The 18,190-nt window shown below is 48.4% G+C and overlaps 1 protein-coding gene across 2 annotated transcripts in view; it reads right to left on the bottom strand.

The window, feature by feature from the left end:
* The window catches only part of MTCH2 (mitochondrial carrier 2), a 141,506-nt gene that overhangs the window by 31,516 nt on the left and 91,800 nt on the right, over positions 1-18,190 (bottom strand). For both annotated transcript variants that reach the window (XM_078673133.1, XM_078673134.1), the window contains exons 10-11: positions 12,595-12,642; positions 162-229 (exon numbers count right to left, since the gene is read on the bottom strand). In XM_078673133.1, the coding sequence (XP_078529259.1) occupies positions 162-229; positions 12,595-12,642 (116 nt within the window). The remainder of the gene's footprint in view (positions 1-161; positions 230-12,594; positions 12,643-18,190) is intronic.

Below are 18,190 nucleotides of genomic sequence, written 5' to 3'. Positions count from 1 at the left end.
ACTTCCCACCAACAAGAAATCAGTGTCAGAGTTAAGAATGGGGAACATTTCGCGCGGGAGAACACCAGCTCATGCCGCTCCACAATGAAAGCTACCTCTACTCTAAACAAAATAGTATCAGCAATGACAGGCTATCGCTTAGTGTCTCTCTCATTACGCACCCACTGTTGTTGACGGCCATGAGGTTGGAGACCAGAACAAATGGATATGTCAGCATACTGGCGAAGAACTGAAAGTGAAAGAAAAGTTAATTAAATACAAGCAAACAGTGTATCCTCACAAGTTCCCTGCTTCAACTCACTGGGAGGTACTGTATCTAGATGTTGACAAGTTCATCCTCCCCATTCACTCACATTTACCAATACGCTCCGTGTACCGCATCCCCAAACCTCTCGGGACATTCTGCAACTAAAGCTCCTCCAGGTCAGACTCCCTCAGCTACTTCTGAATACTCCAAGCCTCCCACAAAAGGTCTAAACCCTGACCTCGCTCCAAAAATGTAATCCTAACAACCTCACCAGTTCTTTACAGGCACTGAAGTTCTACCACCCTCACCCTCCCTTCACCCACAAGCACCAGGCCAAACTCATCCCATCCCAGTAAAGCACTGCAACATAAAAAACACCAATCTGGGTTGATGCCTCATGCCCCAAGGCAGACATTCCTACCAGTCTGGTCTTACTTAACATATTCAAAACAAAGCCAGCTAAGGATCAGAGGGGGGCAGAGGGTCTTTCACCAGAGTCCCTGCATTTCCCCAAGAGAGCTCAAGTTGAAAATTTAAAAACAAGAAGCCTGTCCTATAGAAGTGGGAAATGAAAAAACCCGAAGCAATGCGGGCGAGCAGACCACCATGCTCCAGAACACTACTTGACCAACCCCCACTTAAATGACAGCAGACAGCTGCTGCAGTTCAAATGCATCAGAAAGGAAAAGGAGCTCAAGTGGGCAGTATATGGTTTGTGAATTAACGATGATCGGGCAACAAAGGATGAAGGTGTGAGGGGACATAGGGTAAGTGGGGATGAGGACTGTCTCCCATCGTTAAACTACAATTCACAGATACAGTATTTGAACAGGTCATTCTCAAAAATGGAATTTACTGAAAAGTTTGTGATAAAAACAAACTTGCGGGCCATCTTATCCGCACTAAAAATGACCATCGTGAAATCCATTTAGTAACTGAACTTAATCTCGTATAACATTTTTCTCTACTGATGCTGCACCAGTTTTAAATATTCTACAGAGTACCCGCAGTTTAGAATCATTGTAAACGAATGCTGCCTGTTCACAGGCATCAGCCACACCAACTGTATTTGTACCAATTTAAGGATTAGGTTACTTACCCAGTATGCATCTGTTCTTGGCGTGTAGACCTGTAGATTCACATGCTTTGCATACTCCTGCCATCTAGTGTTGAGTCTGGATGTTTGCAAGTTGTTTTTCTTTGAAGTCGTCTTTCCAGTCACGAGGTAAGGGGACTTCTCCTTTCGGCGATAATGCGCATTGCTAGATTGTTTTCCCGCAAGAGTGTGAGAATGGAGTGAGTATAGTATATGTCCATGCGCAGATAATGTAAACAATGAGAACTGCAACAACTAAAGGTGTCCAGGAGGAGGGTGGGCGCATGTCAATACATAGCTCTACATGCCAAGAACAAATGCTAACTGGGTAAGTCCAATCTGTTCGAGGCATGCGTGCTGTAGATACACATGCTTTGCACAGACTACATAGCAGCATTCTCCCAAAGCGGTGGCCAACCAGCAGATGTTGCAGTTGTCTGAAAAAGCATCTTTAGCACTGCCGGGCCTACATTGGATTGTCGATGTGCTCGTACATCCACACACTAGTGTTTGGTAAAGGAGTGTGGTGTAGAGCATGTTGATGCTTCACATATGTCAGCTGTAGGAATGTTACCTAAAAAGGCCACAGATGCCCCTATTTTGCCAGAGGAATGCGAATGCGCTCTAGGGGGTATGAAGTTCATTTAGCTTTTACACAGCAGGTTTAAATGCATTTAACAATTCATCTGGAAATGCCTGATTTAGAGAGAAGATTGCCTTTGTGAGGTGGAGCAAATGCAACAAAAAGTTAATCTGATACAATAACGCTACTTCTGACATCCAGTGTGTGAAGAGCTCTCTGCTACATAATCCGGTTGAGGGAAGAACACAGGTAAGTCACCTGATTGGTTAACGTGAAAAGCAGAAACATCTTTAGGGAAAAATTTAGGACTGGTGCGAAGAACGACCCTATCTTTATGAAGCTGAAAGAAGGGTCCTTCTAATCTTAATGCCTGTAGCTCAACAACTCTCCTTAATGAAGTGATTGCAATGAGGAAGGCAACCTTCCATGAAAGCAACCACAAAGGACATTTGTGTAAAGGCTCAAAGGGTGAACCCACGAGTCTTGTTAGTACAATGTTAAGATTCCACACCAGTGCCGCAGGTATTCTGGGTGGAAGTGTGCTTCCATAAAGGCTTTAATCACAGGAACTTTGAACAAGGATAAATGCAGTCTGTTTTTGCAAATATGCAACGACTGCTGCAAGGTGCAATCTAATAGCAGATAAGCTAGAATAGAACATTGCAGATGCAGAAGGTAACTAATGTTTTGAAAGGAAGAATCTAATGGGTTAATTTTGTTATCACAAAAGGTTTTCATTTTGCTGCTAAAAAGCTCTGGAGGTTGGCTTTCTTGTTTCTTCTAAGATATGCATGCAGTCTGGTGGCAGATTTAAATATCCAAACTCTGATTTCAGGAGCCAAATCGCTAGATTGAGCTCCTTGGAGTTTGGGTGCCGGATTTCTCCATGGCTCTGTGTGAGGAGGCTGGAGTTCAGATGCAGCTTTTGATGTGGAACCACTGAGCGCTCTAAGAGTGTGGTGAACCAAGGCTGACGAGCCTATGTGGGGGCCACTAGAATCAGTGTGAGTGTGAGTGATGTTTGCCTAAGCTTCCGAAATGGAAGGAGTGGGAGAGGCGGAAAAGCGTAGGCAAATATCCCTCCTCAGTTCACCCGCTGGGCATTGCCTTTGGAGAGGGTGTGGGGACCTGGAGGCGAAGTTTGGGCATTCGTGAAAATATGGAAGGAGAACACGGGGGGTGAATCCTCACTCTAGTATTTGCTGTCTGCTGTCTCCTGCTGAGGAGGTCAGTTATCTAATTGTTCACCCCTGGAAGGTGTTCTGACAGGAGATTAATTCTGTGATGGATTGCCCAGCTCCAAATTGTCTGAGAGAGGTGTGACAGTTGGGGAGAGTGTCCCCCTGCCACCCCACAGGTTATAGTATATAGTACATAGCTATCATGTTGTCCATGCGGACTAAGACAACTTTGCCTTTGAAGTGAGATTGAAAAGCTTTGAGCGCTAGAAACACTGCTAGAAGCCCTTAGATAGTTGATGTGTAGATGTTTGTGCTTGGTGTCCTAGAGACCCTGGATTGTATAATCTTGGAGATGGGCACCCCAACATGATAGCGCTGTGTCTGCTATTAGCACAATCTGTGGAACAGGGTCGATGAAAGGCCACCCTTTTGATAAATTGTGCGGATTCCGCCACTGCAGAGAGCGATTGGTGCAGCCGTCCACCAACACTAGATCTGTCAATTGACCCTGTGATTGATTCCACTGTCGTGCTAAGCATTCTTGTAGGGGACGCATGTGTAGTCTTACGAGGCACTATTGCTATGCATGACGCTATCGTCCCTTGCAATTGCAAGATGCCCGATGGGGCATTCCGTCTCTCTCGCTTATGCCCGTGAGGAGATGGTCACCAGTTGTTATCCAATTGAACGCCCTAATGATTGAATAAGGACTAAGAGCTGTAAATGGGCGTACTATCTCCGATGCTTAGGGGGCTGATACATATAATAGAGTATCGTGTGAAAGTAGAATTGACTACATAATGGTGGATAGGAGGGCATGGAAGTCAGTGGTGGATATGGTCATTATACCATCATTAGATAGTGATCATAACCCCTTGTCCCTCACCATGGTGGATCCATGGCAGAGGAAGGAGTATAGTCTCTCCATTAGTGGGAAATTAATAACTAAGACAGTTGTACCATCCAATTGCAATAGGTTTCTTAAGTGGCCAAAGTTTATTATGGAGGAAACCACATTAAGTGCTTTGGAAGGAATCCTTAGTGAGCAGTCTTTAAGGCGTTCTGCAGCATGTAAGGACGTGGTTGAGCCTGTGGCAGCTGAAACAATTTATACTGACACTATAAGCCAGATTGGTAAACTGTTTACAGTTCCTGGTAAGAAGAGCCCGATGATTGTCAAGCCAGAGCAGAAGTGGTTTGATGGCAATTGTAGAAGGAGGAAGAATAGCCTGATTAATGCTATTAAATCTGGTAACCCAGTTGCTGTTCGGTTTGGCCAGATTACACTACAAACAAGCTATCACAACAGCTAAAAAGGAGTGGGAAGAGTCGCATTGGGACAGTCTTAGAGCTGCTAGTAAAGCTAAGAATGGAGAACTATTTTGGGCCCTAGTCAGAAGATCCAACGGCTGTGACCCGGATCAAACCCCCAATCACATAACAGATAGGGAATTGTTTGAGCATTTTAGGATACTCTATGGGGGCGATGACCAGCCCGGTACTCCAGGGCCCTCTTACTGTGCCATGGTTACTGATTCTGGTCAGGTTGCATTTATTAAAGTAGATAAGAAAGAGGTGATGGCTGCATTAACCAAGATTGTATCTGCTAAAGCCGCGGGACAGCATGGTGTACCAGGCGACCTTTTTAAGGCCAACCCTGAAGGTTGGGCCTCTTACTTCGAAACTCTCACGAATGCTTTGCTAGAAGGCTCACCTGTCCCGAACTCATGGAAGGCGGCCGAAGTGATCCCTATATACAAGAAGGGCTCCAGGGGGGACCTTTCCAACTACCGTCCAATAAGTCTTATTGATGCGGGGCAGAAATTGGTTGGCAGGGTACTCCTGGAGAGGATTCTTTCCTGGGCCGATGAGAACAGTATTATTTCACCTTTTCAGGCGGGCTTCAGGGCTTGTACAAGCATGATAGACCAGGCATTTAGGTTGGTCCTCTTACATTGGAAGGTGGTTACCATTGGCAAGGGCGGTCTTTATTTGGCATTTATTGACCTGAAGACCGCCTTTGACTTGGTCCCCCGAGACCGCCTATGGCTAGTCCTGGAGGAAATGGGGATTCCCTTACCCATTCTGAATCTCCTAGCTTGTATGCATGATGGAACTTATGCCCGTATTAGATGGGGATCACAGGAGCAAAAAACTGATAAAATCCCTGTGAATAGAGGGGTACGCCAGGGTTGCGTCCTGGCCCCGACACTTTTCACGTTATTTGTGAATGGCGTAGTTTCCTTTTTGCTTGAAATTAATGCTGATGCCCCGGTCTTGGCAGGTGATTAAGTCCCCGCACTACTCTTCACGGATGATACGTTGTTGGTATCAAAAACTCCCGCAGGATTACAGAAGCTGCTGGACCGCTTCTGTTTGTTTTGCAAGCTCAGGGGCCTTGCCATAAACACATCGAAAACTAAGCTTCTTTATTTTAACCCGAGTAGATCTCCTAGATCCACCTTATTTCTTGATGGGGTGTCTCTGGAACGTGTAAAGGAGTTCGACTACTTGGGAATTAGAATTTCGGACAAGCTTAAATGGCAGCCACATATTGACAAAATGGCGCTAAGCCATAAGAGGGTAGTTGGAGTACTAGGGAGGGAACATCGAGCATCCACTTCTAAACCCATTGCTCCTGCTCTGGATATCTACGCTGCTAAAGCTGTAGGCTGTGCCCTTTACGGTGCAGAGCTCTGGGGCTTTGAATGTGTTGATGCTTTAGTCATCACAGAGAACAAGTTTTTTAGGGAGCTTGTATCGCTCCCGAGGGGTACTCCTACCAAACCGCTCTTGAGTGACCAGGGTCGTCGCTCCATTAAGGACCTAGTTACCCTACGCACTCTCTTATATTGGGCTCGGTTATGGGGTACCCCCGAGCTCTCAAGCTATGCTGACAGTTTAAGAGAGGTTATGAACCTTCATGGAGCCCATAAAATTAGTTGGATATCTAATATAAAGAAGGTTTTACTGGAAACGGGCCTTGCTACTGGCCGGGAGCCTCGCTGTCCAAAACTGAAACTAAGCGAGCTTATTGGGCATGGGTTGATGATCACGAGCAGAGGGACCCAAACCTAGGTAGGCTGACTGAGGCATTCCGAGAGCACAAGTCAAAGCCTCGCCTGGAGCCCTATTTAGACTTTATTAAGAAACCCAGAGACAGGTCTCTTTTTATCCAGTTCAGGATGGGAACACTCCCCCCTTCGCGATCGTACCTGTAAGTTGAAGCCACCGTATCAAACTTCTCCTGATTGCCCAACCTGTGAAGGTGTTACTGAAAACATTGCTCACGTCTTCTTTGTATGCCAAGCCTATGTAAAACCCAGACAGAAATGGCTCAAACCTGTGTGTCTGTTGCTTGGAACCAGGGATCATTCCTCTCCACTTAGAATACTTAAGGCTGACATTAGTACAACCTTAGTGTGTGAGGTGGCCACATTTCTTAGTTGGGCTTGGTTGATTAAGCTGAAGGCTATTTGATGAGATACAGGTTAGCTGTATCTTTTTTATATGCTCAAATATTCACAAAGCTGATAAAGTTTAATACTTTATTTATTGTAATACCAAAGGTTTTTATAAGCAACTTTTTAAGAAAAATGTATTGTCAATGTATTGTGTTTTATATTTGAAATGTGCTTTTATGATATTATATTTATTGAAATAAAGCTTGGATGATGATGATAAATTGTGCGGATTCCGCCACTGCAGAGAGCGATTGGTGCAGCTGTCCACCAACACTAGATCAGTCAATTGACACTGATTGATTCCACTGACGTGCTAAGCATTCTTGTCGGGGACGCAGGTGTAGTCTTACGAGGCACTATTGCTATGCATCATGCCACCATCCCTTGCAATTGCATGAAGGTTCTAGCTGGTAAGTTTTGGTTGGCCTGAAACTGAAGTAACAGAGCTTGAATATTGCGAATTCTGGCTTCATTGGGAGAGTAGAGCTTTTTGAGTGTCGAGTGGCTTCCAGATAAGCTTATGTCTGTGAAGGCTGCAGGTGAGACTTTGATGCGTTTACTGTGAAGCCCAACCGGGAGAGTACGTCCAGCGAGACCCGAGTGTGTGGTTGACACTTTTGGTGTGTGCCGGCTATGATGAGCCAGTCGTCTAGGTACAGGAGGACGTGGATCTGCTGTCTTCTGAGATGAGCTGCCACTTCTGTTAGACATTTGATGAATACTCTTGGGGCAGTAGTTACTCCGCATTGGGAGTACTTTGAACTGCTAGTGTTTGCCTGATATCACAAATCAAAGGAATGTGCAATGACCTGGATGTACAGGAATGTGAAAATATGAGTCGTAAGTAATTGTAATTAATTGTAATTCTGAAGCTTATAAAGCGCATGGTTACACTTACCAGTGTGTCCCCGCGCTGAATAAACCGCTGAGGAACCCGTCCTGGCCTGTTCCTGTGAGGCGCCCAACTCCTGGGCACCCCCCTGGTGAAGCCAGGCATCCTTAGCGATTAGGGCCGGTGTGGAGACTAAGCAAGCTATTGCCCAGAGTTGCAGAGTGGGACCCATGATTAGAGTAGGCACCGTGCCAAGAACTATCGGGTTCGCGGACATTTGAGCTCAAGACCCTGCCGCGACGGGAATTGAACCCTGGTCCCGGGCCAGACCTCTGCATCAGGGTCTGCCGCTCTAATCAGTGAGCCACACTCCTCCAGTGTGGACATAATATCGCCTTGCTTTAGAAGCGGAAGCACCTGTTGAAGTGTTGCCACATGAAAATGTTCTGAGTGTATGTACTGGTTTCACACTGAGATCCAGAATGGGTCTTAAAGAGCCGTCCTTTTTGGGAATTAGGAAATATAGAGAATAAATCCCTGAACCTTGGTATGGTAACGGAACTGGTTCTATGGCTCCTTTCTTTAAGAGGGATTGCACCTCTTATTTGAGTAACTTTAAGTGGTCTGACAACAGTTTGCAAGTGCGAGGTGGGATGTTTGTAGGATTGGTGGTAAGCGCCGCGCAATCACCATGACGGATGACGATCACCCATTTGTAGGTTGTTATGGATCGCCAAATGGGGCGAAACTGTTGAAGTCTTACCCCGACAGGTGTTAAGTGATCGGGGGGAAGTGTGGGCAAATCACAGTTTGTTGGGGGAAGGGGTGTTACGGGGGGGCGCCCGTACCTCTACCTTTGGAATGGTTTCCGCTATACCCTCCCTCTATAGAAACCTCTACAGGGACACAATTGGGTATTGGTTTTATAAGAGGAAGCATTTTGGGTCCAAGGGTGTGGTTTTAGACTCTCCCCTCTAAAAAGAACCAAAAGGATTAAAGGAATATTATAGTGAGAGTCCTCAGAAGGAAGCTTGAGTTTAACTGGAGATTTAGCATGAATATGTCCTGTATCAGGATATACATTTTCTTTTGTTTGGGATCTAGTTTGGGATGAACAATGTCCAAGTTAGAGTCAGAAGGTTCAAAGCTGCAGTCTTGATTTCAGCACCAAAGGATTTGATGCCAGCATGGACTTTAATGAATCAATCAGGGGTTCATAAAGAGCACGACTCACCCAAAAAGGGTCTCAAGGTGCGGGGAGGGGGCAGGGGGGTACAAGCGTCTCCAGGATGTTACGGTGCATCAGCAAATAGCCAGGTCTTGAGTCCCTTCATGAACTTAGTGAGTGTAGGTGTGACGGAGTTGGAGAAGGAGGGTGTAACATGCCTTGGCCGCGAGTAAAGAGAAGAGGCGTCCCTCTGTTCTTGTCTTTTTGACGCAGGGTGCCGTCGCAAGAGAGCTGGGCCGAGCCAAGGGATCTTTGGGGTGCATGGAACGAGAGGCGGTGGTTCATTTAAGCTGGTCTGGTGTTGGGAGGGCTTTGTGGGTGAGGAGCTTGAAGAGGATTCTCTTCTCGACAGGGAGCCAGTATAGTGTCCGTAGGTGTTGGTGGCGTGGTAGGTTGAGGACTAGTCTGGCGGCAGCATTTTGGATGTTCTGGAGCTTTTGGGTAAGGTTCTTGTTGGCCCCGGCGTAGAGTGCGTTGCTGTAGACCAGTCTGCTGATGAGGGCGTGGGTGACTGTTTTCCTATGTTCGAGGGGAATCCAGTTGAAGGTTGTTCTGAGGCGGCAGAGGGAGTGGTAGCAGGAGGAGGTGACCGCATTAATCTGGCGGTCCATTTTGAGTTCGGAGTCCAGGATGATTCAAAGGTTGCGTCTGTGGGGGATGGTGGGTTCCCGAGGGCGGGGCGGCCAACAGGTGTCGCTCCAGGCATCAAGGTGTGGGCCCATGATGAGTACTTCATTTTTTTCTGTGTTCAATTGTAGGCAGCTGTTCTTCATCCACCTGGCTACTGCTTCCATTCCTTCTTGGAACTTTTTTGGAGATGTTGGGTTCGTTGGGTAGGGAGAGGATGAATTGGGTGTCGTCAGCGTATGATACGATGTGGAGTCCATGTGATCAGACTATGGATGTGAGTGGTGCTATGCAGATGTTGAACAGGGTCAGACTGATGGAAGATCCTTGAGGGTACTCCGCAGGTGGTCGGTGTGTGTCCTGAGAGGAAATGGGGGGTGGAGGGGGGGGGGGATTCTGAATCTCTGCGTTCTGCTGGAGAGGAAGGAGCGGATCCAGTCGAAGGCCTTGTTTCGGAAACCCACATTGTGTAGTCTGTGGGCCTGGGTACGATGAGAGCCAGAGTCGAAGACTGTGGAGCGGTCCAGGAGGACGAGGGCCAGTCTCTCTTCTGTCGAGGAGTGAGCGGATGTAGTCTGTTGCAGCGAGAAGGGCTGTTTCAATGGTGTGGTTCCTTCCTGAAGCCTGACTGGGAGGAGTCGAGAATGTGGTTTTCTTCCATGAAGGAGGCGAGTTGACTGTTGATGGCTTTTTCCATGACTTTTGCCGGGTACGGGAGTAAAGAGATCGGTCTGTAGTTCTTTAGGTCGGAGGGGTCCACCAAGGATTTTTTCAGGAGGGGGTTGATCTTTGCGTGTTTCCAGCCGTCGGGGAAGGAGTCAGTCTCGAAGAAGCGGTTGATGATTTGCTGAAGCGCGGGGCGATAAGGTCTGCAGCTCTGTGGTAGATGTGGACGGGGCAGGGGTCTGTAGGGGCCACGTAGTGGGTTGACTTGATAGCCTTCAGGGTGTCTTCAATGCTGAGGGAGGTTCAGCTGTCAAGTATCAGCTGTACGTTGTAAGAGGTGGCGGCTGTGGGTTCTGCATGCGGGCTGTTGAAGTTGTCGTAGAAGGTCTTGCTTTTGAGACGGAAGAAGGCACAGAGTGTCGCAGAGGTCCAGAGAGGGTGGCATATCGGTGGTCTGGCTGTCCATTGCTTCGAGGCATCTGCAGGTTTGTCTAGATTCTTTAAGTTCAGTGCAGAACCAGCAGGCTTACTGGGCATGGGGGTTAGAGGTTTTCTTGAGAGGGGGCGATGGTGCTGGCGCAGTTGGTGATACATTTGTGTAGGGCACTGGTGGCAGTGGTTGGGTCGTCATCTGTATCGGTGGGTGCGGATCTGCCGAGGGAGACGGTGAGCTGGTCATCGAGGACTTGCTTTTAGAAGCGGAAGATTTTGGTTCTGAAACATGCTTCCTTTTCGTCGTGGAGGATTTCATCTCTGAACCGGATTTGAACTGGAAGATTTCGGATCTGAAGAGGATTTCGGTCGACTTAGTCCAGAACCGACAGGCTTGACTAACTGTTTCGGTGCCGAGCTGGAAGGTGGGGCATCAGAAACATCGTCTCGGTGCTGACCTTGCCCAGAAGGCAGAGGTGGTGCCGAAAAAAGGTGTTTTGAGTATGGGCTCATTGGTAATCATGGCATCCTGACCCGGAGGCACGTCTCCAGACTCCTTGTCTATCTCGAGTACCGAATCAGACTCTGGAAAAGAGATGGCCTCTCCTCCTTCTGCCGCTACAACATCTTCATGCTCGGATTCTTCACCGATGATATCCGGAGTGTGTTGAATAGTCTGACATTGCATTTCACGATGTCAAGTGTCGATCCCGAAGAGTCTTTTTGGACCAAAACGATTTACAAGCTTCACAGTCGTCTTTGTGCTCCGGAGACTAGCACAAATTACACACTTTGAGTCACTGCGAAGGTACTAGGCATGGCACCGAGGGCAGAATTTGAATTTAAACGAAGTCCATACCATCGACAGAAGACTGAACCGGCATGGTCACTCTCGAAGGCCGCTCACGAAAGGATTGATCGAAACTGAAGGATTCGCTGACCGAAGCAATAGTCGGAGAAGAAACACGTACGAAACAATACCGTCACGGGTAGAGTGGATTGCGCACCAAGGGGAACCCGAAGAATGGTTTCCAACCGGAGCACAACAATACACGTCCGAACCCGATGGCTGAAAAAACAATCTAACAATGGAGTAGATTGCCATTCCCACCGAAAGAAGAAGTCACCTTACCTTGTTGCTGGAAAGCCTTCTTCGAAGAAAAAAACCTGCAAACATCCGGAACACTAGATGGCAGGAGTATGTAAAGCATGTGTATCTACAGCACACATGCCTCGAAAACAACTTTCATTGCAGCATGAAGCGGTCCTGAAAGTACAGACTGCAGTTTGTTTTACCTACTCTTTTTTGCGTTCGTATTGCCAATGTACTTTCTGATTACCCTTTCCGAGGATGGAAACACCATTTCAAAAAATTATGAATCAACAATTCTCATAATAGGCAACCCCAGCCTCACTCTGAAGGCTTTTCGCTTGCATGGCATGTATAACAAGCTTTCACCATATTTAAAGCAACCCTCTACATTACAACCACCCGCACCTTCAGACCGGAAGCCTTCTAACTTCTAACTGGACCCAATAATCCCAAAAACGGAACACTGCTCCATTCTTACCCGCAAGCATCAACCTTTCCTTGGCCACAGCATCTACCCCAAATTTCAACTCACAAGGTGCCAAACCCCACACTCCTAACACATACGTCACCTCCACATTTTAAACCTGCGCTGTCTTCCAAGTCCATATCACCAACCAAGAATAACTCACAGGCATCCAACACACAATCCACACCAACCTCAAAACCAACCACATCTTTAAAGCCAGCTTTAAAAAGTACCATCACCTATGAACTCAAAATGTCCCCCTTACACACCCCAAAATGTAACAGACATCAAGCCCTGTACAACTAATACAGCACAGATCGGTCCTGCTCAACTAAATGCAGCACAGATACAAGCCCTGCACAACCCAATGCAGCACAGACGCAAGCCCTGCACAACCCAATGCAGCACAGACACAAGCCCTGCACAAACCAATGCAGCTATCCCATGTGCCCCGGCTCTACCCAACAGCTTTCCACTACAGCTAATCACTGCTCTATTGAGTATATGTGCACGAACCTGCCATACTAGATGAGCAAGGTGGATCTAATGTGGTTTCTAATTGAATACAATTTCTTGATGTAGGAACAGTGACCAGACGGTGAGGAGAGGAAGAACTAGCACGTTTTAGATAAACTCAAGAAATGGAGAACGCAGATGTATAGAATAAAAGGGAACTTACTCCAGTGACGGCTTGAGAGTAGCCCTTCATCTCACTCATACTAGACATCTGTAAAAAGAAAAAAAGATCCCATTTACCAGAAAATGGAGGAGACGAAGCCTCTAAATACAGACATTTGCAGGAACATACTGACAGGGTGCAGAGTCAGGGAATCCAGACAACCACCAGTGCCAGGGGATTCCTGAGCCACCTGAACGTAAACACAACGGAGGAAACCTGAGCTGCTTCTAAAGAGACTGAGGAGAGAGGAGAGGAAAAGCGAGAAAACAAGGAGAGGAAAGGAAAGAGGAGAGGAGAGGAAAAGAGCAGAACCCCAGATGAGACCCGAGCCACTCGGGTACCAAAGAAAACGAGACAGGATGCGCTCACACACAAAACGCCACAGAGGGAAAAATGAGTGACTCGTCACTTCAGTTCCTTAGCGTTGACTTCTTTCATATCATCATTAAATCATTACCCTTCGTCAGGCTGGGTGTCCTCTGCAACCTTAAATAGCAGTGAACAGTTTTAAGATGGCCATAGGCCTCAACAACATGTTTATTTAGTAGCCGGTCCTCATTAAAAACAACCCAAACTTCAGCCAATGGGTTTGAAGTGTGGAGCTCTCTTACTCCCCCTAGGGGCCACCCTAGCTCTGATGTCTACCGCGCCTCATGTGGCAGGAAGCCTCTGCTTTAACATGTTTGACCTGTCATTTGTCACTTTCAGTCCTCCCTGGACTTCCGTCAGCCACATCTTCAAGTTTCATCATTCTGAGTGGCTTTTAGGGTAAGTTCGGCTTAGTACTGGTTTAGGGGGACCGGTCGCCAGCTGCCACTGTGGCTAAGGAGGAAAAAAAGCTCTCATCAAATCCTGGTCGCACGGCGGACAACAGATCCACACTGAGGCATCGAATGATCAGACAAGGCTTAGCCTTTATCCCAGTCAAAGCGTCTCGCTGCAACGCCTAGATCACCCGTCTTGTGCGATGCTTAAGAAGGTTGGAAATACCTCCTTCTAAAGGAGATGCTCACTCCTCTGGGGAAGATTGGGAAAAATGCCCCCTTCAAGCACCTCACGAAGGTAAAAGACACCTCCTCCAACCATCACTCAAAGTCTTTCTAAAAAAAATGACAAAGACCAACCTGGGCAAAAAACGGTTTGGAAAATCTAGTGTTTCACGCACGCATCCAGTCAGACTCACTGCCCAAGTCCTTAGCAACCAAACCTCCACTGTCAATGAGAACGGCACAGTCGCTGATGCCCATTCCATCGATGAGAAAGGCACAGTCGCTGATGGCACAGTCGCTGATGGCCATTCCATCGATGAGAAAGGCACAGTCGCTGATGCCCATTCCATCGATGAGAAAGGCACAGTCGCTGATGGCACAGTCGCTGATGGCAAAGTCGCTGATGGCCATTCCATCGATGAGAAAGGCACAGTCGCTGATGGCACAGTCGCTGATGGCAAAGTCGCTGATGGCCATTCCATCGATGAGAACGGCACAGTCTGATGGTCATTCCATCGATGAGAAAGGCACAGTCGCTGATGGCCATTCCATCGATAAGAAAGGCACAGTCGCTGATGGCCATTCCATCGATAAGAAAGGCACAGTCGCTGATGGCCATTCCATCGATGAGAAAGGCAGTCGCTGATGGCCATTCCATCGATGAGAAAGGCACAGTCGCTGATGGCACAGTCGCTGATGGCCATTCCATCGATGAGAAAGGCACAGTCGCTGATGGCACAGTCGCTGATGCCCATTCCATCGATGAGAAAGGCAGTGTCGCTGATGGCCATTCCATCGATGAGAAAGGCAGTGTCGCTGATGGCACAGTCGCTGATGCCCATTCCATCGATGAGAAAGGCACAGTCGCTGATGGCACAGTCGCTGATGGCACAGTCGCTGATGGCACAGTCGCTGATCCCCATTCCATCGATGAGAAAGGCACAGTCGCTGATGCCCATTCCATCGATGAGAAAGGCACAGTCGCTGATGGCACAGTCGCTGATGGCCATTCCATCGATGAGAAAGGCACAGTCGCTGATGCCCATTCCATCGATGACAAAGGCACAGTCGCTGATGCCCATTCCATCGATGACAAAGGCACAGTCGCTGATGGCACAGTCGCTGATGGCAAAGTCGCTGATGGCCATTCCATCGATGAGAAAGGCACAGTCGCTGATGGCACAGTCGCTGATGGCAAAGTCGCTGATGGCCATTCCATCGATGAGAACGGCACAGTCTCTGATGGTCATTCCATCGATGAGAAAGGCACAGTCGCTGATCGCACAGTCGCTGATGCCCATTCCATCGATGAGAAAGGCACAGTCGCTGATGGCACAGTCGCTGATGGCAAAGTCGCTGATGGCCATTCCATCGATGAGAACGGCACAGTCTCTGATGGTCATTCCATCGATGAGAAAGGCACAGTCGCTGATGGCACAGTCGCTGATGGCACAGTCGCTGACGGCACAGTTGCTGATGCCCATTCCATCGATGAGAAAGGCACAGTCGCTGATGGCACAGTCGCTGATGCCCATTCCATCGATGAGAAAGGCACAGTCGCTGATGGCACAGTCGCTGATGCCCATTCCATCGATGAGAAAGGCAGTGTCGCTGATGGCTATTCCATCAATGAGAAAGGCACAGTCGCTGATGGCACAGTCGCTGATGGCACAGTCGCTGATGGCCATTCCATCGATGAGAAAGGCAGTGTCGCTGATGGCACAGTCGCTGATGCCCATTCCATCGATGAGAATGGCACAGTCGCTGATGGCACAGTCGCTGATGCCCATTCCATCGATGAGAAAGGCACAGTCGCTGATGGCACAGTCGCTGATGCCCATTCCATCGATGAGAAAGGCACAGTCGCTGATGGCAAAGTCGCTGATGGCCATTCCATCGATGAGAACGGCACAGTCTCTGATGGTCATTCCATCGATGAGAAAGGCACAGTCGCTGATGGCACAGTCGCTGATGCCCATTCCATCGATGAGAAAGGCAGTGTCGCTGATGGCTATTCCATCGATGAGAAAGGCACAGTCGCTGATGGCACAGTCGCTGATGGCACAGTCGCTGATGGCCATTCCATCGATGAGAAAGGCAGTGTCGCTGATGGCACAGTCGCTGATGCCCATTCCATCGATGAGAATGGCACAGTCGCTGATGGCACAGTCGCTGATGCCCATTCCATCGATGAGAAAGGCACAGTCGCTGATGGCACAGTCGCTGATGCCCATTCCATCGATGAGAAAGGCACAGTCGCTGATGGCACAGTCGCTGATGGCAAAGTCGCTGATGGCCATTCCATCAATGAGAACGGCACAGTCTCTGATGGTCATTCCATCGATGAGAAAGGCACAGTCGCTGATGGCACAGTCGCTGATGGCACAGTCGCTGATGCCCATTCCATCGATGAGAAAGGCACAGTCGCTGATGGCACAGTCGCTGATGGCACAGTCGCTGATGCCCATTCCATCGATGAGAAAGGCACAGTCGCTGATGGCACAGTCGCTGATGGCACAGTCGCTGATGCCTATTCCATCGATGAGAAAGGCAGTGTCGCTGATGGCCATTCCATCGATGAGAAAGGCACAGTCGCTGATGGCACAGTCGCTGATGGCCATTCCATCGATGAGAAAGGCAGTGTCGCTGATGGCACAGTCGCTGATGCCCATTCCATCGATGAGAATGGCACAGTCGCTGATGGCACAGTCGCTGATGCCCATTCCATCGATGAGAAAGGCACAGTCGCTGATGGCACAGTCGCTGATGGCCATTCCATCGATGAGAAAGGCACAGTCGCTGATGGCACAGTCGCTGATGGCCATTCCATCGATGAGAAAGGCACAGTCGCTGATGCCCATTCCATCGATGACAAAGGCACAGTCGCTGATGGCCATTCCATCGATGAGAAAGACACAGTCGATGACCATTCCATTCATGTGCTTCCTCAGAATGATTCAAGCATGTGAATATATGAAAGATCCAGGGCTGGATAACCGGAGCACCTTGTTCCTCACTCACAAGGTCAGAAGAGGAGACAAGGATCAGACAGACCCAGGAGAGTGGAGCATGTGTGCTGGTGCGCCCCCAGGATTGGCTCATTCTTGGAGTTACTGGGCTGACGAGACCCTGTGGAGGTACCTTTATTCTGGGAGTCACTCAACCTGAAATGACTGATAAGCACTTTCAAGCACCGCCAAACCAATGCGTTACTCTGTCGATGTAGGACAATAATCCGAAAAGCGTATCTAGAGACACAGCCCTGGGTGCATAAACAATGGTGAACACTTCAGTACAGACCCACTCTTGCACAGACCCCAGTGAAGAAACCTGTGCCACTCGTGTCAACACACCAGAGAAGCAGCCTGAAAACCTACATACATTAAGAGAGAAGGCAATGCCTCAACTGTTCCTATACACACAGAATAGCAGTCGTCTGAACCAATCAGACATCAATTCATAGAGTCTTAGGCACCAGACAGACACCCGCTGAAGCATTAAGATGTAAAAACACAAACTAAGAAAGGCACTGGGGCACTCGGGCACGAGAGAGTAAAGGCAGGAACCAGTAAGACTGTTTCTAGGAGCCACTCCACAGTAGTTAGGTTTACCTCTTCGGCCCAGCTGACCTGTGATAAACGCCCTCATCGTATGGCACACAGGCCTTCTCGTCCTGTGTCACCGCTAATAGGCAGATACCCATGCCCTTTGTTGGAAAGGGGAGTCTCTGGTTGGCGCAGTGCAGCACTGGCGACAAGCAGGGACCCTCTCTTCCACGTCAGGGCTAAGGGTTACCTTCAAGAACAGCCTCTGCTTACCCTCTAGGTAGTGTGGCGCAAGCAGTCTAGGCTAATCTCTGGGGCACATTGGGTTAAACATTTGCAGTATCACACCCTTCACCACCAACCCACCACACAATGACACCAAACTGTATTATTTAAAAATATATTCTCTTTATATCTTTTCAGCAGCAGGCTTGTAAATACAGTCTTGGTTATTTAATCGCGGTTCCAGTTACTTGTAAATAGACCATATATACTCTTCCAGCAGTGCCTTGTAAATACAGTCTTTTTACTTTTAAAAGTGGTTCCAGTTACTCTTTAAATGGGCCACCGTTCTTGAATTGCAGGGACAGTACTTTAGAATGCTTTCACTCTCTTTAAAATGTGGCCACAGTTCTTAATGTCACACTGGACAGTTTCTTGAAAGAGGTTTGAATACTCCTTAAAACAACCTCACAATGTCCAGTCTCTTTTAAAAGGTGAGATTACTTCTCAGGACAACTTCGGGCCCTCCAGGCACTGTGTACTACTTAATTCACTGTTTGCTGAAGGTCTGGGCCCTCTGGGGCGCTCCTGTGCGCTCCGTACGATAACGGCAAAACGGCCCTACCAAGTCTCACGCATCTCGCGTGAGACGGGGTACGACGCGAACACTGAACCCAGCAGTACGAGGCGTACCAGCCTCGGGCGAGCTTCAGTACAGCGCGCACAGGCTCAGGGTGAAGCGGAAGGCGTACCAGCCTCAGGAAACACAGTACGTGGCGCACTGGATGCGAAGCGCTCCACGAGGCACTACAGTGAAGTGGGAGGCGTACCAGCCTCAGG

The sequence above is a fragment of the Lissotriton helveticus genome, unplaced genomic scaffold (assembly GCF_964261635.1).
Source record: "Lissotriton helveticus unplaced genomic scaffold, aLisHel1.1 SCAFFOLD_742, whole genome shotgun sequence".
In the NCBI taxonomy this organism is placed as follows: domain Eukaryota; kingdom Metazoa; phylum Chordata; class Amphibia; order Caudata; family Salamandridae; genus Lissotriton; species Lissotriton helveticus.
This window is presented reverse-complemented; position numbering and strand designations above follow the sequence as displayed.